General features: G+C 40.6%; 1 protein-coding gene across 2 annotated transcripts in view; it reads left to right on the plus strand.

Moving 5' to 3' along the window:
* SNAP25 (synaptosome associated protein 25kDa) overlaps positions 1-22,288 on the plus strand; it is a 65,346-nt gene extending 43,058 nt beyond the window's left edge. Inside the window, exons 4-8 of one of the 2 annotated variants that reach the window (XM_014966400.1) lie at positions 1,293-1,341; positions 9,015-9,132; positions 13,364-13,489; positions 16,699-16,843; positions 20,969-22,288. In XM_014966400.1, the coding sequence (XP_014821886.1) occupies positions 1,293-1,341; positions 9,015-9,132; positions 13,364-13,489; positions 16,699-16,843; positions 20,969-21,037 (507 nt within the window). In that variant the 3' untranslated portion in view covers positions 21,038-22,288. Of the gene's footprint in view, positions 1-1,292; positions 1,342-9,014; positions 9,133-9,269; positions 9,388-13,363; positions 13,490-16,698; positions 16,844-20,968 lie in introns of both variants that reach the window. The other variant, XM_014966399.1, reaches the window with a different exon arrangement.
* The last annotated feature ends 3,760 nt before the right edge of the window (positions 22,289-26,048 follow it).

Below are 26,048 nucleotides of genomic sequence, written 5' to 3' on the forward strand. Positions count from 1 at the left end.
GGCAGTGAGCAGGGCAGCTGGGGGGAAGGATAATATGAAGTCCTAAATGTGCCTCAAGGAGAGGGAGGATAGCCTGAAAGGCAAGAGGAATGGTCAGGACTCCAGGTTTCTGTTCCTCATGTTCCTGTGTAGGCCTTCTGCTATATCGACACCACCAACTTTATCCACTTCATAGGGGTATGGGTAGCTTTGTGTTCATGGAAGCAGCTAAACTACTGCTGCACAAGTCCAGGTAACTCCCCTGGCAAGGTGTCAGGCCACAGAGGACTTTACTTTGTCTGTTATTGAAATGCAACAGTCAGGAGATCATTCAGGTCATTAATTATTCACAGACGTTATCACTGCTCCAAGCAGAATGGAGCTAGTTTTCCCTTCGTAATTAAAAAGGAGCTAATCTGATCTGTGATATAGCTTAGTATCACAGCACCCAGAAACCTGAGACACCTGATCACATCCCAGAGTGATGATAATGCATGTAAAAACTGTATGTGTGAAAGGTGCCCTGCTGCTGATTTAGGTGGGTGGGAGCTCTGAACTGCTCGGCTTTTGCTCAAGCTCCATGTCCAGCAAAGGTGATGATAAGACTCCCATTAACCTCTGTTGGAGCAGGGGTATGATCTGCACATAGGTGCTTTAAAAATCCTGCCTTTAAGCTTGACCCAAAGTCCATTGATGCTAAAGGTTTCTCTTGGCTGAAGTAAAACTTGGCTCAAACCCATATGTTAGATCTCCAAGCCAAAAAATATGGCTTAATCCTATTAAATATTAGCCTGCTTTAAAATGGATTTCCTAAGTAGGTAAGCTTTCTGACTTCTGGGTTGCAGGGCCACAAACCACTCTGCCTCCTTCCCAAACATGTTTGTGTCATACCTATTTTCCTTGGGAATTTCTCCTGTGGGACGAACATGCAATGTCAACACCCCCTTCTTCCCTTCTCCTGCTTCAGAGAACTTGGAGATGAACCCTGTCTTTTTTAGAAATTACTCTCGTGTAAAGTGATTATTTTAATCTCAAGGTCTAGGACTTCATGTTTTCTGTGGTAGTTCAGTATCCCAGTGAATCCTGAAGGATTGATGTTACAATCGAGAGTACCTGGTTCCTTATACAGTGTCCAGGCACATAAGGTCTTTGTGCCACCAGCCCCTTATGACCTTGTCATTCCTTTCACTGTTTTTCTTTTGTCTTCCTATGTCCCATATCTAGGGCTGAGTGTTCCCTCACTGATCTCTCTTTCTCTCTCTCTTTCTTCTCCCCCTCTCTCTCCTTACCTTGCTACCACTATTGGGATGTAGAGTAAAGATGCTGGTATCAGGACTTTGGTTATGTTGGATGAGCAAGGAGGTAAGTTCAGATTGCTTCAGTAAGGAAGTATAACCATTCTCAAAGTACTGTACTAACTGTGTGCTATCCTGAAAATGAGGGCCAGAAAATACATGTGGTTGTGCATGAGAACCCCAAAAACCTCTTTGCCTTTAGCTTTGTTTTCTGACAAAGGAACATGCAACAACTGTTTAACAGTGTACTTCTTTTGATCTGTTTCCTATTAATGTCAAAGAGGCTGAACTCATCCAAATCATGATTTTTTTCAGCAAGCTTTGGGTCAAGATTCAGCTACACAATGAGAAGAGTTACCTCCATAAGTGTAAAATCCAATATTATTTATGCAGGTGCAATGTAATTTTCTCACTTGTTTTTGATGATAAGTGAAAGGCATGCAATAAACGCATCACAAGAGAAGGTAAAACAGGTTTAGTTTGTGTAAAATTAAGTTGATTTTTGTATAGAAATGTCAGTGAGGATAACAGGAATTTAACATTAAAAGCTACACTACGATCAGCTCATTACAACTAACCATATAGAAGTGTTCAAGTTTAGACACGTCCCTGTCTGTGGATGACAGTGACAAAGACAGCACTAGATGTATTCAATACATTCCAGGAAATTACATTTTTGCCCTTGATAATACTAGAAGTAGGTAGCTTCCCCCTTCAACGAAACTATTAAGTCTTCATTTGCTGCAGACCCACAGCACCAGCAAAATGGCCTCCCCAAAGAGATATGAAATCAGCAGAGCATAAATTTCTGCTACTCTACACGAAAGCAGCCCCCCAAAACGCCTTGTTATGATTTACTATGTGGCATGATACAAAACTGTATCAGGAAACATTTTGTACAGAGGTAACGCTGTATTACTCATCAAGCCCAGACAATGATTATAAGCAATGGTACAGCGTTGTTGGGAAATGGACTGCAGAAGCTGACAGGCCCTTTTCATCTATAATGTCCCTGCGTCTCTGGCAGTAAAATGAATGAACAGTAATAACAGGACCTAAACAGAAAGTATTTTCTCTTATTTGCTTTTTTATACATGTCTCATTCCTTCCCTCCTACCTCCCCGCTTTAGGGAAGAGAATTTAGCCTAACCAAATTTTGTCGCATTGATTTGTCTTGACAAGAAAAATATTACAGAGAATATTTTTTCATCTTAAAAATGTTTTTTTTCTGAATAATGGTAGTGAAAGAACTGCACTGAATACAGAAAATCAGAAATTACTTATGTTGAAACAGACATGGCACCTGTGTAAATAATGTGGTTTGTTTCAGAACTGAATTATACAGTTAAAATAAATCACAAATATTGTCAAAGAAAGTCTATAAATACTTAGGTCTGTCTTGCGATGTAATTCACAGGCAGATCAGCAGAAACCTCAGTGGCTCCCATAAGTTCCCTTGTGTTTAGTCTTGGGAAAGTATGTTTCTATTCTCTAACTGTTATTTTTCCACAGATTGCTAGAGCAGGTTATTTTGGTTTTAATAATGAATTTTGGTTTTTACTTTAGAGTTCTACTATTGCTAAAGCCCTGTATACAAAACTTGTCTGATCAGCAATCTAGCCATGCTAGGCAGGACAGTCTGTGTGAGCCAAGGAGCTGAGACTGGACCCACTGACCTCTCTGGAGTCCAGGGAACTCAGTATTAAACTCTTATTGACAGTGAAACCTGAAACGTCTATTGTAAGGGCAGAGATGCAGTTAGTCAATACATACAGGAAAGAATTAGAAAATTTAAAAGCCTCTTTAAATCGGTTATGGTCATGCCTTAAGTGGTTCAGTAAATTTAGCTTGTGACTATATGCTATGAGTTTCTCAAAGAAAACAGCTTAACAACGCTACAAATCCTGGGAATGTTGTAACCGCTGTACTATGCTAAATGTTTAATTAAGTTTGTCTGTTTCAGCCATATGCAGCTGTAATAATTCCTGATTATTTTTTTTTTATTTTAGTGATAAAGGACTTATTATATTATTGGGCAAAAACCGCTAATGATGACTTTGAACCCTCTGTAATTAGTGCAATGTGCGCAACACGCGGATGTCTCAGCAGATTATCAGATTAAGGAAATAATTTGCTAACACTGCCATGTGATCTCTTTTCAGCTGACTGCACAAGTCACTTAAGATTATTAGGTGTTAAATAGACAAAAAACATGACATTGATCTTTCCAGTGGGCGGCAAGCAGAATATCTAATCTCTGCAGTTGCTTGAAGCTCTATTTCTAGGTTTCCTTACAAAATTGCCTGCTTTGAAGTTAAACAGACCTCACAAGGAAAACTTCTTTGAGCCGATCTCAATCTAAATGATGCAAAGCAGAACTCACTCTCTGACATCAATATGCAAAAGTCTTTGGGATTTAGGTATTTATACAATAAAGCCAGCCTGGCTAGCTCCTAATGCCTGAACATTTAGGACAGCTGGCTGCGCAGCAGATCACAGTCTGTTACAACCCTACAGAGATGTGGAGCTTCTCAAGAGCTTTCATTACGCCTGTTTCACAGAGAATGGGACTGCCATAAAAACTAGAGACCTCTCCAGTGCCCTTTGAAGTCACTGGGAATCCGAGTGGGCTTTTGGAGTAACTGCTCTGCAACACAAGTTACCATTTTTTGAGCCAGGTATTGTCACCCTAACCAGCTCAACTCAGTTCTCCCTTGGGGAGCCCATAGGCAGGAGCTAAGGGGTTAGATTCTCCTTATTGAGATTTTTTCCATCAGGGAGAAAGTCTTTCCCAGACCTTGTGTGCATCCATAATGCTTACTTTTTTTTTTTTAAATCTAGGCTTGAGTCGAACTCCCTTAATCTATTATTCAAATATAGATATGTACATAACACTTTAAATGAAAATATTTACATTTTACACCAAAAATGTCATTCTGCAAAGAATTATTGAGTAGTAGCAACTGTTCTGCTTCATTACATACGTATTTGAAATGTGATTAGAAAAATGTTAATATTTGGATGCAAGTTGGTCAAAAACAGACCACAGAAATGAAACTGATAGTACAAAGTGGGGATATGAAGATAAACCTTAATTGCTGACACGGGAGGGGTCCCAGAGTGGTAGCTCTTTCCTCCAAAAGAAACTCCCATCACCTGGGAGTTTAAGAAGACAGAGAGATTTGGACCTTCAAGGACATGTCTTTATGTGATGATGTCCTCATGCAGCTTATTACAAAATAATTTTGTTCTTGTATTCAAAATGAGGTGGAAGGGAGAAACTTTTCAATAACAACAGTAGCAGTACAGCCAATTTTCATCCAAGACAAGACAGAGGAATAGCCACAACTTTGATAAGCCACAAAGAAAAAGTCAATGCACCACACCAACAGCAAATGCACAACTAGCAATGCCAGAGAACGCAGAGTAGCTTAACCTACCCAGCAGATGTGTACTCCAGATCAAGTCGAAGTATGGAGATAAAATTTTGGAATAACAGGATGACCCTACAAGCAAAAGGGTTGACACTAAGTGGTGGTGCCCATGGTAGCCGACCTCCACATTTTTTGCATGAGTTGCAAGTTTTACAGTTTTCTATGAGTTATGGCTAACCTGTTTGTATGGTACTGGAGAAACAACTGCAGTAAATACAAAGATATTTACCATTCATTTCCATCAGAAAGCAAAATTATGGCCCCTTGCACAGGTACCTTCCCCACCCTTCTCCACCAGCATTTAACAGACATTCAGGCACAGGCCCCAGAACCTGGACACTGGCCAAGGAACATTTGTCATAAATTACGGATAGGGTTGCACAGGTGAAGCAACACCACACTTGCCCTGTCCTGGTTCTGTTCCAATGCTGTATTAAGATGCTTTTGCAGTTCTGTTTGCTCAAGAGACCACAGGAGCAGCTGAGGGATGCCCTTGCTACAGCTTCCTCTCCCATCCACTTCCTCAGATCAAAGGGTGGGGATTTGCCATGCTTCTATAGAAGATCCCACCAAAGACCCACTGGCAAAGGGCCACAATGCTATGGTAAAACTCATAAGACTACACTGTGGTCCCTCAATTGGCTATCAAGGTTTTGATACAGAAGTAATTCATAACAACAGAGGTAAAAAAATACCCTTGCTTGTACCTTAAAATATGCCATTAGTTTGCTGTAAGATCTGGAAAATTATATATGTCTGTTAAGTTTAAATCAAAGTGACATTCTCAAGCATAAAAGGGTATCAATATGTAAAAAAGGCTAGTAATTAGTAAAGCTTCCCAGAAGAAAAAAAAATGAAGAAAATCTCAATGAAACATACTTCTGACATGTATCCTGCTTCCAGACAATGCCAATGCTCTTACACATTATATATGATACATAAACGTATATATAGATGTAGTCTATTCAAAGAATACTGCAAGAAACTGTCAAAAAATGTTTGAACTCTGACCTCAAAGCGCTTCTCTAAATTGGAGATAAAGAACATGATCTTTTGCAGGTGTGAATTTGTGTAGGTTCATGGCAGTTTATGCCAGCAGACTGACTTCCCTAAAACCTTTAATACAATACTCAAAGTTAGAATGTCTCTATGCAAAGAGACATGAAATTAACCTTTTGATAGCCATCTGATTTCTTACCAGCAGTGATTAATTCTGGGCCAGATTTTAATATCAGTTATAGCAGAACAAATTCAGAGTGACCCCATTAAGTTAATGCCTCTATAATATTTATGCTTCAGTAATTGTGGTTAGACTCAAGAATCTATTTCCTTGCCTGTGGGACCAGATCTTTGACAAGTATAAATTGGTGTTGCTCCATGAAGCCAGCATAACTACGCCAATTTAAACCAGTTAACAATCCAGCCCATGACATTAACAACTAGCAAATGGTTTTAGGAGCAGCAGCCAGCTGTCTAGACTTCTGGGCTACAAATATGATATAGGCTTTTTTTACACTGATGAGGTTTCCTTTAATGGAAGATAAATTAGTTGTGGGTCCCTTTTCTATTCAGAAATAATATAGGCATCACACACAAATCCTGAAGCAGGATAAATTAAGTCAGATTCCTGGAGAGAGCTATAATTTAAATGAAAGTCTTTGAGTCATGTCAAATGTACTCTTCAATTAGCACTCATCTATTCAGGCAGAATCAGAAAAAGGGAAAGAAAGCTCAAAAGGCCCTACTACATACCTGGCTTCAGAGAATGTGCATGTGAGCAAGGAAACATGCTTAGACTGAGCACCACCCATGGTACCAGATCTAGGATTGATCCCTGCAGTCTTACCTGGCATTTTCTACTGGCCAGCCAGGGATACAGAAATACAGGCAGCAAAATCAGTGGAAGAAAGGTCACAACCTTTTGTCCCCTCCCCTGTCAAAATACACAGGTGGAAATAGCCTTCTTTTAACTGAGAGCCCTGAGAACCAGCCGGGCTCCACAAACACAGCTCTCACGAGCGGGGGTGGAAATCCACAACAGAAATTTAGCAATTACTGTCACGCTGCATGAACCAGCACAAAAGCCAGCTCATGCTCCCACAGCTGCTTCCCAGAGCAAGAGCCAGCGCTGCCCAACCACGCAGGAGCAGGCAGGACCCTGAGTTATTGAGGAGCAGAACCACTTAGAGGAGTATCACCTTCTACCACATGCTCACGTTTCTGATGAGACTGATAATCTGTGGCTACAAGCACGAACCAAAGCTTCTGCTAAAGCCTCCCAACCAAAATGTAAAATTACAACACACATTAAAACAGTCCAACCTTGTATTTCTGGTTATTGGCTCAGCAATTTATCTGGCATAACTTGCGCAGTTTCCTTACTAGTTTCCCAATCCTTCACTCACAGTGTACGTGCCCCCTTTTAGAGGACACTGCCAGGTAACTCTGATCCTCTAAATGCATCCTTGGATTTGGGATCAATAACTCCTGTGGTATCAGGAGACAGGCACATCCAGCTGAGGAGAATGAGAACTGACAGCTGAAAAGCAAACGCAGCTGGCAATACTAACATGGCATCTCTCCTTCTCAAAGGCCAGCCTCATGCAAGAATTAAACAAAGAACACAAGTTCAATATTTGAATTATTTCAGTTTGAAGAATTTAGGCCAGGATTTTCAAGGCCCTCTAGGGGTGAGATGCCTGATTCCCATTAAAATTAATTAAATAAAAGTAATTTTAATGGGAATTGGGTATCCAAATCCCCCAGAAAGCTTTGAAAATCTAAACCTCAATTGTTATTAGAAACTGAAGTAAGAAATTAGGCCTACTGTTTTGTACTGACGTCAATATGCAGGTGATTTTTTTTTTCCTAAAATGCCTTTTTTTTTCTTTTTGATAGGACTCAGTTAACATCCGAGATGACATTCAATTTCTCCTATAACCAGTGCTCTCTTAGTTCCTTTTCTCTCAGGTCTAATTTTGTGTTTGTATTTTTTTTTCCTATTCAATATAGGGAATAGGGATGTATTTGTGTTTTACTGAGATTGCTTTATTTTGCCTCTGTAGGTATAGTTACAATTTTTACTGGCTTGAAATGCCACTCCAAGTAACTTTTTCATCTCATGGAATATTTGTTTGGGTTTATCTGTCATGGAACAAATTATGAGGCTTTCCACCCATGTAAAATGGCATTGCTACTGCAGACTTTACATAAGCAGAAGATTCATTCCTACAGTTTTACATTGTGGCATTCTATTACTCAAGGCCACTTTTCTCAGCTTTTATAGTGAAGACATTTACACACTAAATTATCCTGAGCTACCAAGTCACTAAGTCACTAAGAAAACCCTACACCATCACCAGCATTAGGTGGAAATAAGCCAAATTCTGTTTGATGGCGGCAGAGAGACAGTGCCTGTATGTGGCTGGTTACTGGCCTCAGTGTTCTGATAACTTGCTGTGGAACAAATCAGAAGTGACCCCACTGAAAAACATAAGTCTTCACCCAATGCTTGTTTTCATAAGATCCGTTGGACACACAGACAATGAACGCCACAGACAATGATTTTTCAGTGACCATCAAGCTCCTGTACTGGTTGTAATTTCTCTGTGTTTACTGGGGTTACTCCTAATTTGCAGCATCCACAACAGAAAGAAAACCAGCCCTGTGGCCATACTCGGATTAGAAATTAATATCCAATGCCAATCAAAGTGGAAGGTCTCAGTTTTCTCAGCCTCTGGAAAAAGGAGTACTTGGACACAGCTCTTAACAGCTCACTCCATCTCTGGTACCGTTACTACCAACTGTCCCACTCACCCACTAATCAAAGCAATTACACTCCCCAAAATCACCTGATTCCAAGGGATTTGTAAGCGTAACTACCTGAAGTACTTTCCATGGAAAGACACCTTTTCTCCTGTATTAACATACATAAATGCAAAATAATAACACTTTATCTTTCTTTCTCTTGGATGTCATTGGTGTATTAGTAAGTGGATGTATTGTATTATGTTTCTTGGACCTTAAACTTTATAATCCTTCCTTTCTACATCATTACATCTTGTTTAAATTAATATATTTCAAACATCTTCCTCCTTTGTTTTACTCTTCCCATGTTAGCAAAAAAAAAATCTTCGGCATTGAGTGCGGCATACATCCTTTCAACAATGCATCAGCTCAGATTAATGCATTGTAATGTCATTATTAATTCAGTCCCACATGGTCATTTTTCATGTTCTGTTGAAGACAAAAGCAAACAAACAAAAATACAATTCATTCCACACTGTCATCCCTTTGTCCTGACCAGAACAACTCGATCGTGTTGAAGAAGGCATGAACCATATCAACCAAGACATGAAGGAGGCCGAGAAAAATTTAAAAGATTTAGGGAAATGCTGTGGCCTTTTCATATGTCCTTGTAACAAGTAGGTACTGGGTACCGGCTCTGCTATGTGGTGTCCAGTTTTTTGTCACAGTGAATGTCTGAAGTTTTTGTCTTTTTTTTCTTTGTCCTTTTCCATTTGCTTCATTCTGTGGGGATAAAATACTTGTGTTTAATCAGAACAACTGGAACGCATCGAAGAGGGAATGGACCAAATCAATAAGGACATGAAAGAAGCAGAAAAGAATTTGACGGACCTAGGAAAATTCTGTGGTCTTTGTGTCTGTCCATGTAACAAGTAGGTGCTGCCTGCCTCATCTCTTTGAGCACTTAAGGCTGATCCCAAAGGCCTTGTGAAGCTCATCCTTGCTAGGCACATGGACAGGATGAGCATGTGGCATGCAGAAAGAACGATTCTGGTTCAAATGCATTCATCTCATAGCATAGACAACTGACTGGGAATTACTGTAGATGCATTAAAATCAGGCATACTGCAGTGAAAGCTTCACTGTTGACACCTTTTAATGGTAAAAGTTTCAACATTTTACAAAAGTGTACTGAGTGGTTCCATTTTTCAGTGGATAAAAACACTGGGGCTACCTTATTCCTGGAGATGCTAAATTTTGAAACATATTTTCACGAACAAGTTTAATAAATAAAAGAAAAAAGCTGAAAAAATGCAGAAAAGGTCGTAATAAACATTACTCAAAATTATGGATGAAAATGACATATCATCATTCAACCGAAATAGTCCTTGATGAGATCTTGAAAGAAACATGATGTTTCACAATTGGAACCCAACCTGAAGTGGTTTTCATCCTGCCTTAGGCAACAAATTTGAGAAAACAAACACGTCATGCCAAATTTCTCTTGTTTGGGTAGCGCGTACACTAAGCAGAAATGTTGAAATGCATCAAATTTGCTTGCATGCCATCACACTTGAACGAAACCGTCCTCAAAGTAATGCAAAGCTTGTTTTAAATGCCAAATGGAAATGTGATGTGCGGTTATGCGGGCGTAGGAAAATCGGGGACAAAGTGGACTGACCAGAAGTCCTCGAGGAATGGCAAATCCAGCATGCAGCGAGTAGGCACGCAACCAGGTTACAGTGAAAACATTCTTAAATGGTTGGCCAGAGATTGCTCAGGAAACAAAGCAGAGTTGAGTGGTTCTGTAGCATTATACTCCCTTTCTGCGTGGCACAGATACTTTGCTCACAGCCAGGGCCTGATCCTACCATGATTATCAAGATCAAATGACAGTGAGCCATCCTACAGTTCAGTGGGTATTTTGCCAGAAATCAGAACAGCAGGACTGGGTTTCTGCCTTATCCATCACTATTTATTTTGAAGTTAATTCCCTTGGGACACAATAAAGAAACTGCCTCAACTTTAAAAAAATCAATTTTGCTCCTGCGTACCAAGCCATGAATACCTTGGTGGGCTAAACATCTTGCCCAGAATATGTATACTATTGCCTTGGTGTGCAGAATGGCAGAGAGGCAAGCAGGAATGGGAAGAGCTACGCACACACAGAGCCATTTTCAGTGGGACTGCCGGCAACTGGTATCAGCTCTGATACAGCCTTTAGTCCTGCTGTCCTGCACCAGAGGATCCGGCACAGAAGAGCTGCAGGTACAAGAGTCTGCAGTAGAAACTTTACATCTCCCACGCTCTATAACTGTTGCAACTTAGAGAGAAACACCATCCTGGGTTACTCCTCCTGGAGAAACCTGGCATAACACCTACATCAAAAGTTCACCCTTGAAGTGCAAAAAAACCCAATGTATTTTACAGAAATCGTCATGTTTTAGAGCAGCTTTCATATCTGTACTGTAGAAACGCTGTTCAGAACTGACAGACAGCCCTGTGACGTGGATGGGGTTAGCACCTGACGTGTGGCCTTAAAACATTTACCACTTCACTATAATTGCAGTATCATGAAATCAACAGATGCAGGAACAGAAAGATACTGCATGCTTTCTATGTGGAGGCCGTTCATTTTTAAAGGTGTCTCTTCCCTGCTTTAAGGCAGTATTCTGACCTTTGATTTGATAAACTAGCATTGCTAATTAGTCAATGTGTTCCAAAACACAGTGTGGATGAACAATGCTTTTAGAGACTGTTCCTTGAATCACAAAGCCAGGAATCAATTGTTATGAATAGGATGATATTCTGAGAAGTGGAGTGTAGGAGGGAGAGAAATCCACACAGTTCTGGGCATCAGTATCACCATGATCCCCTAACGCTCTTCTGGCTGGTGGTAAATTAATGGTATACATTTCAAAAGATGAACCATTTCACATGTAATTATACCCTCCTACTTGCAAATACAACTCTTTGAGCCTTATCAAAATAGATGGCTTGATCCCACACTCTTAGGAGACCCAAAATGCCCATAGCATGAAACTTTGACCAGACTGCATTCAAAAGGACAACAGCTATTGCCTGCGAGCAGACCCAGACTCCATCTGTTGACTTTAATGGGAAATCGTCAAGAAAACAGAGATCAAGCTCTGGGTATATAAAATCACCCACCTCAAACGCAGAGACTGTCTCACTCTCAAAGTTGCCCAGGTCCAAGGAACAGACAAATACCTCAAAATGTATGTGCGTCAAGAGAAGTCCTTTTACTCATTTCTAGAAATGCCAAAGCTGATGTATCATTTCAGAGAACTAAGAACAAACAGGCCAACCTTCTTCTTTCTAAGTCTTCACAAATTTTAATGGGAAATAAGCAACAAAATATATGAGTAGGAGATCCTCTTCTCACCTATATTTTAGTTCTATATTGGAGAATGCAACACATCTTCATGATCAACAGATGCTGAGCTACCTCAGGGGTCATGGAGAGAACATAGCACCGGAGATGGGTTTGTTGTGTCCTTTCCCAAATTCACCAGAAGCACGTTCAGTTTCTCCCCCAAAATCCAAGCCACAGGGCTGTTTATATGACTGATTGGAGCTGACCGAGGAACAGGGAAACTATGGGGCTTTGCAGTTCCCAACAGCTTTGTTGGAAACTGCTCCATTTCCAGAATAAAATCAAGAATTTATACCTACAGACCCCCAAAACTTACACTCTCCTGTTAAAAGTATTCAGTCTCACCTGACGACCCCAATGACAGCAACCCTAAATAAGCTGCACATGCTAATCTGCCACTGAAGGTACGCCTGGATTTTAATTTTCTATCCATGGCAGCTCAGTCAAAAATGGCTCTCTGAAAGCTGATGTAACTGTCATAAACAACAAATAGAACAAGTTGCTAGGCTATTTTGAAGTCCTGTGGTTTAAAGCTTCTGAAGGAAGTGATGATCCATTTTTGCCTGTGTCTTGCTTATTGTGAAGCCTGTTACTGCTGATGCATTAAGAGTATGATGAACTATTGGGGCAACTGTGCTTAGTGAGAATGCTTCACTACTTATTCATGCCTGTAGCTGGTGCATGAAGAATATGTAGAAGAATTTCCCTTTCTGATGCTAGATTGCTTGTATCTTTTCTTTTCTCCTGCACTCATTTCACTTCTGCCTATTTTACTTTTTGTCTCTGTGGACAAAGGTTTGTACATCAACTGTCGATGTATGATTACTATTTTCAAGTACCGATATATTATTTGAAATTCTAATGAACTCTATGAATTTTATGAGAAAATCATCCCCAAATCACCATGGGAAAGGTTAGTGGCTTTAAATGCCTATTATGCCACATACACGTGAAAAAACATCAACAGAAGCATGGTAAAATGTTAATATCTAGCCAAATCTGGTTTTCTCTAAGAGGGTGTGTTGCTGTGATGTGATGTACACACTATACTTGGCAGTTTTGTTTTCTATGTCTGTCTGCCAGTACGTTCTCTGTGTTTGATGTCAAAACTTATGTGTCACTGAAATGAAACAATGTTTTCTACTTATCTGTATTTCTTCTCTTCTTGTTTTTTTCTTTTTCCTTACTTTTTTTTTCATCTTTCTGGAAACTAAGTCAACATCCAAAAAGCTGTGTGCAGTGTTGTAGACTTGACAATTGCAATTCACCCTACTGGAAACAAAACTTCTGACCATCACAGTTGTTGTGGCAGTAAAGTAAAAAAAAAAACAAAAAAAAACAAACAAACCAGCCCCCCTCCTTTTATTCAGGCTTATGATATATCGGTATACAATCAATGACTCTATCTGAAAACTCATTTGCTTGATCAGCTTTTAGCTTGGAGAAGTAAAGAGTTTTATATTTGTCCTTGTCCACTTGATGCTTTGTTACTCATCATCTTTTTTGCATAGGCTTAAATCAAGCGATGCTTACAAAAAAGCCTGGGGCAATAATCAGGACGGTGTTGTAGCCAGCCAGCCTGCACGTGTCGTAGATGAACGGGAGCAGATGGCCATCAGTGGTGGCTTTATCCGCAGGTGAGCCTTTTTATCCACTGTTTTCTCTCTATTCTCCTCATCACTGATATATTTAGATTTCTTCCATATGGTCATGAGTTCCATGATGCTCATTAACTCCTTCAGTGGTGCTGGGTAATGTGATGGAGCCAATGTTTTCCACTGAGTTGTGGGTGCTTAGATTTAGGTGAACAGGGGCTAAAGACCTGCTTCATCCACTGACCTCCCCTGGCACTATGGGTGCTTGCCTGAGCTAGTGCAAAGGATGGTTACATTGCTGGAAATCCTGGTATTAGTCCTGAGAATCAGAAGACGCTTGAAAATGTGACCCTAAACCTTCCTCCTTGAGACTTCCCAGATTTAGGCAATAATAAAATAGAAGTAATATCTATTTATTTACTTGCAGCAGCAATGTGGGGTTGCAGACTGTCAGGGCCAGTCACCACTGTCCTCTGCACTCCAGCTCCCTGCATAAACAATGAACTTTTCCTGGGGGCCTTATTATGGGTCTCATTAACAACAGTTGTCAAATGCTTCAAAAATTAAGTGTCAGATAAATACTAGTTTATTATTATTATGTCTCAAGATACGTAGTGCTCATTATCCATCCTTGCCAGAAGATGTACCAAAGGATCCAGCATTCCTTCCTTTCTTTTCAAAAAGAAAAGATCTTCAGGCTCTCTGCCAAAGCACTGAGCCAAGCACAGGACTTGGAGCACATTTTTGACTAGAGGTACACCGCTTCCCTGCTTCTGTCTATCCAGAAAACCTCACTGAATGGGGAATGATGCTGTAAAGCCACAACCACGGAGAAACACTGATGCTTTAGTGGCAACTCCCAGCCCCCCTCCTTTTATTCAGGCTTATGATATATCGGTATACAATCAATGACTCTATCTGAAAACTCATTTGCTTGATCAGCTTTTAGCTTGGAGAAGTAAAGAGTTTTATATTTGTCCTTGTCCACTTGATGCTTTGTTACTCATCATCTTTTTTGCATAGGCTTAAATCAAGCGATGCTTACAAAAAAGCCTGGGGCAATAATCAGGACGGTGTTGTAGCCAGCCAGCCTGCACGTGTCGTAGATGAACGGGAGCAGATGGCCATCAGTGGTGGCTTTATCCGCAGGTGAGCCTTTTTATCCACTGTTTTCTCTCTATTCTCCTCATCACTGATATATTTAGATTTCTTCCATATGGTCATGAGTTCCATGATGCTCATTAACTCCTTCAGTGGTGCTGGGTAATGTGATGGAGCCAATGTTTTCCACTGAGTTGTGGGTGCTTAGATTTAGGTGAACAGGGGCTAAAGACCTGCTTCATCCACTGACCTCCCCTGGCACTATGGGTGCTTGCCTGAGCTAGTGCAAAGGATGGTTACATTGCTGGAAATCCTGGTATTAGTCCTGAGAATCAGAAGACGCTTGAAAATGTGACCCTAAACCTTCCTCCTTGAGACTTCCCAGATTTAGGCAATAATAAAATAGAAGTAATATCTATTTATTTACTTGCAGCAGCAATGTGGGGTTGCAGACTGTCAGGGCCAGTCACCACTGTCCTCTGCACTCCAGCTCCCTGCATAAACAATGAACTTTTCCTGGGGGCCTTATTATGGGTCTCATTAACAACAGTTGTCAAATGCTTCAAAAATTAAGTGTCAGATAAATACTAGTTTATTATTATTATGTCTCAAGATACGTAGTGCTCATTATCCATCCTTGCCAGAAGATGTACCAAAGGATCCAGCATTCCTTCCTTTCTTTTCAAAAAGAAAAGATCTTCAGGCTCTCTGCCAAAGCACTGAGCCAAGCACAGGACTTGGAGCACATTTTTGACTAGAGGTACACCGCTTCCCTGCTTCTGTCTATCCAGAAAACCTCACTGAATGGGGAATGATGCTGTAAAGCCACAACCACGGAGAAACACTGATGCTTTAGTGGCAACTCCTGTGCACTCCGATGAAAGCCAGTTTGAAACACACAGCTATATTAATGGCAACAAAGCTGCAAACTTTCAGCAATACATAGGGATCCAGCAATAAGTACATACTGATTACAGTGCTTATAGAGCATGTATTTAGATGACAATGCTATCAGCTGAATGGATAAAGGCATACCAGTGGGCAAAGCTTTGATCTCTGAAGATTAAGGACACTGAATTAATAAGCAATTATCTTTCCAAAAACTATTATCCACTTATTTTTTTGGCTGCTGTGATAAAGGGAAATCAGTGTGATAGAAACAATGCTGCCGTGCAATCTGGAGCGTGGGATGGAGTTGCCATTTAAGATTGCTGGGTCTGCCATTCACTTTTTTATTTTTTTGTTATTTCTGGATGGCAGCCCCACCAAAACGCAGACTGGGGCATGATAACAGAATAGCAGAGAAGGAACTTCAGCTACACCATATTTGTTCTGCAAATAGCCTGTAGCACCCTTTTGGCACCTACATGAACACAAATTGCACCAGAGGCTCAATGTAATGATTATCTGAGCAGGACCCATGGACCTTGCTTTTCCCTGCACCAGTCATCACACGCCTCTCCAGACACTGGAGTGTTGAACTGGGCCTTGGCCCAGGTGCAAGTTTTTTCTTCTAAAAACCAAGTAACTGAAAAAGATGGTGCTAAGAGGAGAGAAAAAGGATCTTTACTAAAGCCAGTAAATCTGAGAGAAGCTGCTTCTGTCACTTTCCAGAAAAACATTTAATTAAGTAGGATGTTAGGTCACAGCTGAAGCTTCCCAAGTATTTCAGTTAGTCCCAAGGGTAGGACGACTGGACAGTATCCATTAGCTATGTGTAGTTCAAGCACGGGAGCTGGTTGAGCTTCAAGTCCACATTTCCCATTTACTCTAACCACACACAGGTCCAAATGAAACACCATTTCGTTCCTGGTTTGAGAAGAACCATCCCCACCCATCTAGGACCACCTAGAGAGGTGCAGAGGCGGTACAAAGAAGCTCAGACAGCAGCACTTCTAGGAGCAGCGAGCACAAGCAGCACAAATGGAGCAGTGATGAACCAAGACACTTAATCGCAACATCCAAAAAATAAGCATGGAAAGATTTTCAGAGTAGCTACTTATTAATCCGTTTTCTTCAAGGCTGAGCACAGCAGCAAGCTCCTCAGGTGACAAGCGAAGGAGGATGCAGGGGAGGTTTCGGGTGAATCAGAGTTTCAGTGGGAACCTCCTCTGTCTCTGCTTCAAATAATTGTGTTTTTTCTCTCCCAGGGTAACAAACGATGCCCGGGAAAATGAAATGGATGAGAATCTTGAGCAGGTCAGCGGCATCATTGGCAACTTACGTCACATGGCCCTGGACATGGGCAACGAGATTGACACACAGAATCGCCAGATTGACAGGATCATGGAGAAGGTGAGAGCTTGAGAGCTGACATTTCGAAGAGGACCCCAAAAGGGGCTGTGTTTTCCTTTCTGCAAGCATAGGCTGCACATGTTGCAGTTTTCCTTCAGCTCGGAGGACAAGGGACAGAAATAGCTGCTAGAGCTCCTCTCTCTTATTCCTCCAAATCATTGTGCCACAGCAGAGCTTGCTGCTGTGGATCTTCAGTAACCTTCAGTGCAGGTCGGGCTGAATATACACTGCTAGATTTGCAAGACAACCGCTCGTGAGAGGACCCCTTAGCACAAATCAAGGCTCCTTCTGCAACAGCTTTAGGAAAGGAGAAATGCCCTGAGCTGTGCAGAACTGCAGAGCTTGGGTCTGAATGCCCTGGTACTTCCTGGCAAGTTTTAAGCTTTCCTGGACTTTCCTTCCTTTGGAAATCCCATGAGCAATTGAGAATTGGGCCACCTGTTTGGAGGACCAGTCCTCAGAAGAGGATGGGGATTTATTAAGCAAGGCTTTCCCATATGGTAAGACTGCAGCCAGTCTTGTCATGCTGCCTGCTTATAACCCCATTAGGACAGAAATCTACCAGCTCTCTCGAGATGTGTGTATATGTATGTAAATAACCGAGACTCAGCGTTGCTATTGCAAAATCACCATCTAAAAAGGCAGAGAGCACCATTCCAGTGCCAGACCTGCATTGCAGATTTCTGAAGCAGATAGCAGCACCCTCCAAACCCGCCCTGGGAACTCACTGCCATCCTCAGATCCCAAGATCTGCAAGCCATCTGCATTCGTACTGGCAGAGCTCCAGGCGCAGGCACAGCCAGGCTGAAGTGACATAAGAGGCTAGATCTTCATCTGGTGTAAAATCAATACAACGCCTGACTTCAGCTGAGATTTACACTACCTGAGGATCTAACCTAGGGACTTATATGCGCTGCTTAGAGATAATGCTGACCTTAAGTGGTAGAGTTTGTACTCTTGAGCCCTTTTACACGTGCAAGCCTTCTCACGAGCAGGATACCCATGCCTGTTTTTCATGTCAATTAACTACATCAGAGTGAAAAACTTACAGAAAATACTGCACTGAGGGATTCACTCATCTTTCCTTATTGGAGTTTGATTACAGAGAGAACTAGGTGAAGTATACATTGTCTTAGAGGTGGGAAGCTCGTCTCTGACAGAGAGACAGTCACATAACACGTGACGTGGCTTTGCATCAGTCAAAAGTTTTGGTTTATAAAGCTGCTTCTGTTAGTTTGACTGTATTGGAAAATGCCGAGTATTGCTGCAATGCCATTCTGCAGTTATTCATACAAAAAGCACTAGAAAGCAGCACATCTAGTGACATTGCAAGAAGGGACTGGAAAATTATACAGCCTACATCATAACTACCTTTAAATAAGAACTCTAGGACATACATCATTTTCTTGGAGCAAGTATGAGGACATGCACTATTACATATTACCAGCTACCCTACTCATGGCATAACACAGTGGCAGGAGACATGCCCTGTGGATAGAAATCAGCTGCATCCTAGCTGAGCGCACAGGATACTATCACAAACTGCAGCAGGCCTAGAAAGTCACTGTTCTCCTGTCAGTTCAGGCTTGCAAACACCTGGATTTTGAAAATATTGACCAGGCCCTTTATGCACATGAAGCACGGGGGCCAAATCTCTAGGCAGTGCATGCTGAGAGCAGTTGGCTAATTGAGGGCTGGCCTTCCACATCTATGCGTTCTCCTTACAGAGTTAGGCATTTCATACAGCAATAGAAAAGCAACAGTGCAAGCTAATGGGATTCATTAAATCCAGCCTCACAGGCAGGCCTCATCAGGCAGAGCCCTTGCCTAAAGAAGTGACACACTTCTGAAAGATGGACACAGAGGAGTCGTCATGAAAGCAGCACAAAAAAAAGGCAGTCTTCAGCCTCAGTGAAGATCTGCCAGATTTCTCAGAGTAAGGACATGCAGTAAAAGGAAATACAGTAAATTAGGAAAACCTCTATAAAAGACAGAAACGACGGTGGGCCAGATAATACTGAAACCACAAATGCATACATATCTATTTTGCAAAGAAATACAGCAATAGACCATCATCCCTAGCTGGCAGTGGGCATAGAGCAACGCTGGTGTGGTTTTCTTTTCCTGACCAGCTGGAGCAATGTGGTTTTGATCAATTATGATCATTAGAAAGACCCTTGGCTGGCATGCTTTGCAAAAGCTGGGGTGCATTGCAAAGCTAGCTCAGATGCTCCTAAAGCATTTACGTTAAACTGGATGCACGCATCCAAACCAGAGCAATCTCATAATGCAGAGATGTAATCTGATCTATCCACAGTAATCAGGATAGCAGTGAATAAAAAGCTTTATCCTTCCCTCAGATCAGAGCGAGAGGGACAAAAACTAAAACGATGATGTGATGAGTATGTCAAATGGCCCAGACATCATCACCAGAAGACCCTGGCCCTAAAATGAGCCATAAATAGGTGGCTGGGAGGAAAATAGGAAGGGCTCAAAGCACTCTGTCTCGACCTAGGTGGGAAGGTCTGTACAAAGACTCTCAACTGACTTTGATGCAACATCATCCACCAGAGTAAGACCTTAGTATTCCTGTTTAGGAACATTATGTTTAATCAATATTAATGTAGTTCATGACAAACATAACTGCTTCCAAACCCATTAACTTATTTTTTAGGTAGTCTTTTGGCACAAGCACACAAAACTGTATTATGGTAGACAAGGTCAGACTGATGGCTGACATAAAGAAGTGTGGCTTATAATGAGTAGTTATGCTGATTTATGCTTGTTGAGGATCTGGCACATCCTACTGTACTAAAAATACACATCTACATAGCATTTGCCAAAACAATTATGGAGAAAAGCCCAAGATATTTAAGAGTGATTTATTACACATCAGTATAACCATTTTTAAAGGATTTTTAAATATATGTGGGAAAGTTGCTTCACCATTCTCTCTTTGCAAATTGGAGATTTAAAATAAATCTGTACGATTTGGATACACCCCAGAGATGTGGGAACGATCATCAAAGCTAACAAAACACAGCCACCAAACCACAGAAGAGAGCTTGCTATTTTAATTCATGCTTTTAAAGCAGTAACGCAGTTTTCACCTTTCCCACAGGTTGATTTTAAAAAGTGAAAACATTTTCCATCTAGTCCCACTGCTAGCATAAGTCAGCACAGCATCATGGGCTTGAATGGAGCTTTGCCAGTTTTTGTCAGCTAAAACAATGTCATTAAGTCTCCAAAACTAATTTCTGCAGAGCTACAGAAAGCTGTGGTCGAAGTCTCAAAGAGAACTCTTAAACCTCCCAAGTGGTGCTATTTTATTAACAGCATTTTATAATCATGGCAAGTGTTACCCCATAGAAGACAGTGAAGTTAATGGTTCAGCTTACACTGCACTAAATTCCAGTTTGATTGCTTCAAATAACAGTAGAATCCCTGCCTTTTCTTTATTCCTGTTTACGCTGCCGTTCAATGAGAGAGATTACTCTCTCCTGTGACTACACTGGTGAACTTTTTTAGGAGAAAGGAATAACGGCATCACTCCTACCTATTCCCTTCCTTTCACATGTAGAGCAAAGAGATCCAGACTGGTGTATTTTCAAAGAAATTTATCTTTGCCAGGGTACCCTATATCAGACAATCTAGCTTCCCTGCTCCAGTGATTCTCTACACTTACCAAAATTTTAGTTTGACTGCATGCCTGGTGATCTAAATTAGAACAAAGTCCAGGTCCACTGAATCTTAGAGAGCACTGAAGCTTTTCACCAGTCAAACTCACGTGCCCATCATCAGTTCTCATTCTGTCATCCATTACCATCCCTACCGCTACCACTGTCAATAGCACCAGCTACAGATCTGGCACAGCATCTACAAGAGTTCAGTGGAGCTGAATACAAACATAAAAGCTCTACTCAAAGGCTACCTGAAGCATCACAAAACCAGCAAATCTGTAATTTCCCTTTGGGTCCCTAATACCACTATATAAACAGCTCTCCAGTATTGTCAAGCTTCTTTATTTTCCTGACCTAGCCAAAACTAGAGGAGTGCCCACTAAGCATGGTAGATGTTATCTTTCTGCCCTGTATTCATCTGCTTCTTTCCTTTGTGTTTCCCTAGGCTGATTCCAACAAAACCAGGATTGATGAAGCCAACCAGCGTGCAACAAAGATGCTGGGCAGTGGTTAAATGCAGTGAAGTGCATTTCCTTTTACCACTGTCCAACAGGGCAGTACCTTCATGCTTTTATCATGGTATTTACCTACTAGGTTTGCACACATGCACATATCAGCCCCATTGTAAATGTTGTCCTGTGTAGTTTGTCAGCTTTCCAAAAATGATACTTGTAATTATTTTTTTCTAGATATATTTCTTTCCAAAGGTTGTACATAGTGCTGATTTGATGGCTATAGCTCACTATGATGTTTTTTGGGGGTTTTCCTTTCCTTGTTTCTGTTTTGGGTTCCTTTCCTTTTTTCCTTCTCCTCATCTTTTTTTTAAATGATGTTTGCTGAATGACAACACTGTTGGAATGCTAAACGTGCTGTTAACCTTTAAATATACAGTATTGTTCTTGTAAAACTGTGACATTCCACAGAGCTACTGCCATGCTCCTGTCTTTGGGTATCATGATGTTTAAGCACTTAAACCTGCTGTCTTCAGTTCTTCATTGCCATTATCTGTTGTTATGATTTCATGATTAGACAATGTGGAATTATATTACTATAACAAGCATTGCACTAAAAAGTGATGTGATTTATGCATTTATGCATGAGGAATAAATAGACTTTTAGACTCCTACTTAAACAAGACTTTTCCCATGGCAGTAGCACACCAACAATGACAACAAAAGCATGCTCAGTATTCGGACTCTTTTGGGACTATGTTATACCAGCAAGTTTGCAGTCGTGCCACTTTTTTTCTTGTTGATATATATATAGTTATTAATCATGATCATTTTTTTTAATTATGAAAAAAGAGGGATTTGGCACTTACCATTTAGCCATTGCCAGCAAAATAAAAGCTTGGCTGAAAATATGTCAAAGACAAAAAGAAATAAGTGTAATATATTGGGTTTGTCTGCTGCTTTTGAAGACTATCTTTTGGAGGAAACGACTACCATATGAAATGGTGCAAAGAAATGTAATTTTTATAAGGCTCTCTCTCTTACTAGTCGCTATCCCCATGTGGTTTGTTATCGGTACAGTTCTCTGTTGCTTACCTAGAGCTATGCACACCAAATCGCTGAGATGTTTAGTAGCTGACTTAATTAAAAAAATAACAAAAAAACCTAAATGAATGAACTCTAGATAAACTGTGAGATAAATATCATTTACAGCATGTAATATGAAATTCCTTATGTCTCCTGTCAGTTTGTGAAGTGATTGACATTTTGTAGGTAGTTTAAAAATTATTAAAAACTATAGATCTCAGAATCCACGCTTGCTTTATCCATTTGTTGCCCTACGTGTCAGTGACAACTAGTTATTTGCCACTTACCTGGGAAAAGGAGAAGTGCAAAGTCCAAAGACTCTTTACAAACTGGTTCTGTGTTACACATGGGAAACTAAAGATTTCTGTTTGCGATATCATATCAAAGTAACTACTCTAAAAATAGCATTTTACACTCAGCACATTCCAGTTGAATATTAAGTAACCTGGCCAAACATCGAGTCAAAATATATTCTCTTGCACGAACAAAAGAAAAAATGAAATAAATGTTTTGGTACAGAACAATACAGTTCCTTAGTCAATAAAATCTATTTCTGTAGTGGATCTAGCCACGTGTTAATACACCTCTTTTCAGGGAACACATTGAACTACAGAATTTGTACAGTCTGCTAAAAATAGTTTTCTCAAATGGCTAACAACAACTAGTGTTTACTGCCAATGAAAAGTGTTATCATATTTTCCCAAGGGTTTTTTCCCCTATATGGACAAATTATAATTAACTCTGCATGAGTGACAGTTCACTCATGTGTCTCACATGGCCCTAAGTCAAAATATACAGAGAACATAAATGCTTGCATAATTAAAATCGCATGATAATGTAGACAAGCTCTGTTTTCTTTAGCAGCTTTTTATTTTTAGTATCTATTAAAAATTCATTTATGCAAATATTTCCCCCCACTACTTCAAACCAAAGAGCAAACTTCAAGCAACTGTTTTTAATCTGCTGACCATTTTTAATCATGTTCATTCAGGGAATCTAATATTTGTGACAACGCTATCATTCTGCAATGTCAAAGCCTACTGAAGGAGGGCAATAATCCTATTGGAAAGTGCGTCAGTTTGGGAACATACAAATACAAGGATATTTGAGAAGGGCAAGAAAGGTGTAAGAAAATAACGAAGATATTAATGGAGATATTATTCCCCTCTGTTTCACAAGAATGCATCCTATCTGAAGAAGATCATACTTCCAGAAGTCATTACAGTTAATCAAAAATATAAGCTGTCGCTGCAAAGGCAAAAATTATGTTTTGACATCTGTTTTTGTCTTGAACAAAGATCAAACCCCAAAATATTGGAACTTTTTGCCAAGTTGAAAGTTTAAAGGAGAAAAATACTGTAATGTTTCATTGTATTTGTCTTTGTATCCTCCTCCACTGTATGCAGGGTCTCTTAGGAGCTGGCTGAAAATGAGTTAAGTAAATAAGTTTAATATATTGCATTTCTCTGATGTTTCTGAAAGTTGACTTTTCTAGGATTAATTAATCTCAAAATAATTCAAAGAAAGGCTCGATCTCATGCAGTTTGTTATTAGAACAATCCACTGTTGGTTAAGTTTTGCTCACACCAAATCCCTGATGTAGCAGCTGGCTCAACAGGGAAAAAAAGGGTTTTAAACAGAACATTGCCTCAAATGTGGTATTTCCCTTTTTCCCCTCCTTTTCCCCTCTGGTCAGCCCCTGTTTCCCACGATGCGCTGCAAGCTTTCCCTGGGGCTGAACAAGCAGAGTTACCCACTTGAGGGGCAAGGCTCACCAGGAAGGAAGGAGTTGGAGTATCAGCTCCCATAAGATAAAATGGTCACACTGATTGTGGAAACAGAAAGCACCTAGATTTTTCTGTTGGCAAAGCATTCTTTTCCTGGTAATAAATTTCCCTTTGACCACATTATATTTTCCAATCGTTAATTTCTTTTGTCGTTGGACTGGTGCCATTTGGAAATCCAAGTTTGAGAGGAAAAAAAAAAAAGAGCGCTTGAAGATACAAAGCTTCATGAAATATTACTTATTCCTAGACTTTCACTGGAATTTCACCAACAGTTTGTGTGCAACACAGCAAAATCCTCGTGTTGATTTGAGGTAGTCATCGGGAAAAGGTTTTTTCATATTCTCAAATGCCAAAGCTGAATGAATTACCCAGCTGGATTAGTTAAAGTTTTCCTTTAAAACCGAAGTCTCCAACTAAAAGACAAACTTTTTCTGAGCTCTAGAAATTCACAATAAATGAATTCTTTCATATCACACATTATCCTCCTTTTCTACTCTAGGCTAGAAATGGAAATATCAAAAAAATCGCTAAGAAGGATATTCCTCAACAGAACAAAATTAATTAGCATCTCATGCAAAAAAAAAAAAAAAAAATTAAATACCTTGCCTGATTTCAGCAATGAGAAACTAGGAGAGAAAACCAGACAAGCTCAATAAAATCAAGGTGGCTTATCTGAAGCAAACCTTAAAACTTTTAGGATGCTGATGATTCCCAGCATTAGCATAAACACACAGCTTCTAAACTCAAGAGAGACTGTTACAGCTTTCCAGATTGACACAAATGCAAGAACCGAAACAGTGGATCATACACAGAACCTTGTGGTTTCATGGAGCACATCTTACAAAAGCAGGTGGACTTGAGGTAAAGGTATGGAGTGAAAAGTAATTGTTTAATATTCCTTGAAGATTTGGTGGTATTACTGTATATAACAGAAAATGATAACTCTAAAAAGTGGTGAGAACTGGTGGGTGTTGGGTTTTTTTTTAAGAAATGTAAATTTTATTAGCTTACATGGGTTAAATATGATGCTCCCTTCATTTCTGAAGAAAACCAAGTATACCAGAGTTTGGATGGCAAACCATAAAGAGAGATGTCTCTTCTAAACCCCGAGAGAGATGTCTGTAATGCATGACACACTTACGACAGATAAGCCTTAAATTCTCCAGAAATATAGATGACAATTATTCTCCAAAGTATTATGTGTGCCACAGTAGTAACTGGAAAGCTACCTGGTGGGAAAGGACCTGGGGGTGTTGGTTGACTGCTGGCTGAACACGAGCCAGCAGTGTGCCCAGGTGGCCAAGAAGGCCAACAGCATCCTGGCCTGTATCAGAAACACTGGGGCCAGCAGATTTAGGGAAGTGATTGTCCCCCCTGTACTGGGCACTGGTGAGGCCCCATCTCAAGAACTGTGTCCAGTTTTGGGCCCCTCACTACAAGAAACACATTGAGGTGCTGGAGTGTGTCCAGAGAACGGCAATGAAGCTGGTGAGGGGTCTGGAAAACAGGTCTTCTGAGGAACAGCTGAGGGAGCTGGGGTTGCTCAGCCTGGAGAAAAGGAGGCTGAGTGGAAGCCTTATCATTCTCTACAACTACCTGAAAGGAGGCTGTAGCCAGGTGGGGATCAGCCTCTACTCCCTAGTAACAGGTGATAGGACAAGAGGGAATGGCCTCAAGTTGTGCCATGGGAGGTTTAGGTTGGATATTAGGAAATAGTTATTAAGCATTGGAACAGGCTGCCCAGGGAAGTGGTAGAATCACCATCCCTGGATGTATTTAAAAGACAGGTAGATGTGGTGCTGAGGGACATGGTTTAGTGGTAACTTGGCAGTGCTGGGTTAATGGTTAGGACTCAATGATCTAAAAGGTCTTTTCAAACCACAACAATTCTATGAAAGCTTCCACAGGCTTTGGGTTCGAACTTGAATCTGGAGAGATGGGTCAAGACTTTTATTTGAGGGATCTAGAGGCAGACGCATCAACTCCTGCACTTTTTTCCTCCCTCTTTCTTCTACTGTGTGTACATATGCACATATAAATCTTTTACTTTAAAGGCACTGAAAAGGGTAGAGATGAGTACTTAGTAATAAGGAAAATTATGTGTGTCAGAGACAGCTTAAGTATATGCACTGCTGCTGTGTACGTCTTGTGGGCGTAGGTGTGCAAGATGCGACTGCTGTCTTCTGAGCCATTTTGTTGC

Source organism: Calidris pugnax, unplaced genomic scaffold, assembly GCF_001431845.1.
Source record: "Calidris pugnax isolate Ruff unplaced genomic scaffold, ASM143184v1 scaffold31, whole genome shotgun sequence".
In the NCBI taxonomy this organism is placed as follows: Eukaryota; Metazoa; Chordata; class Aves; order Charadriiformes; family Scolopacidae; genus Calidris; species Calidris pugnax.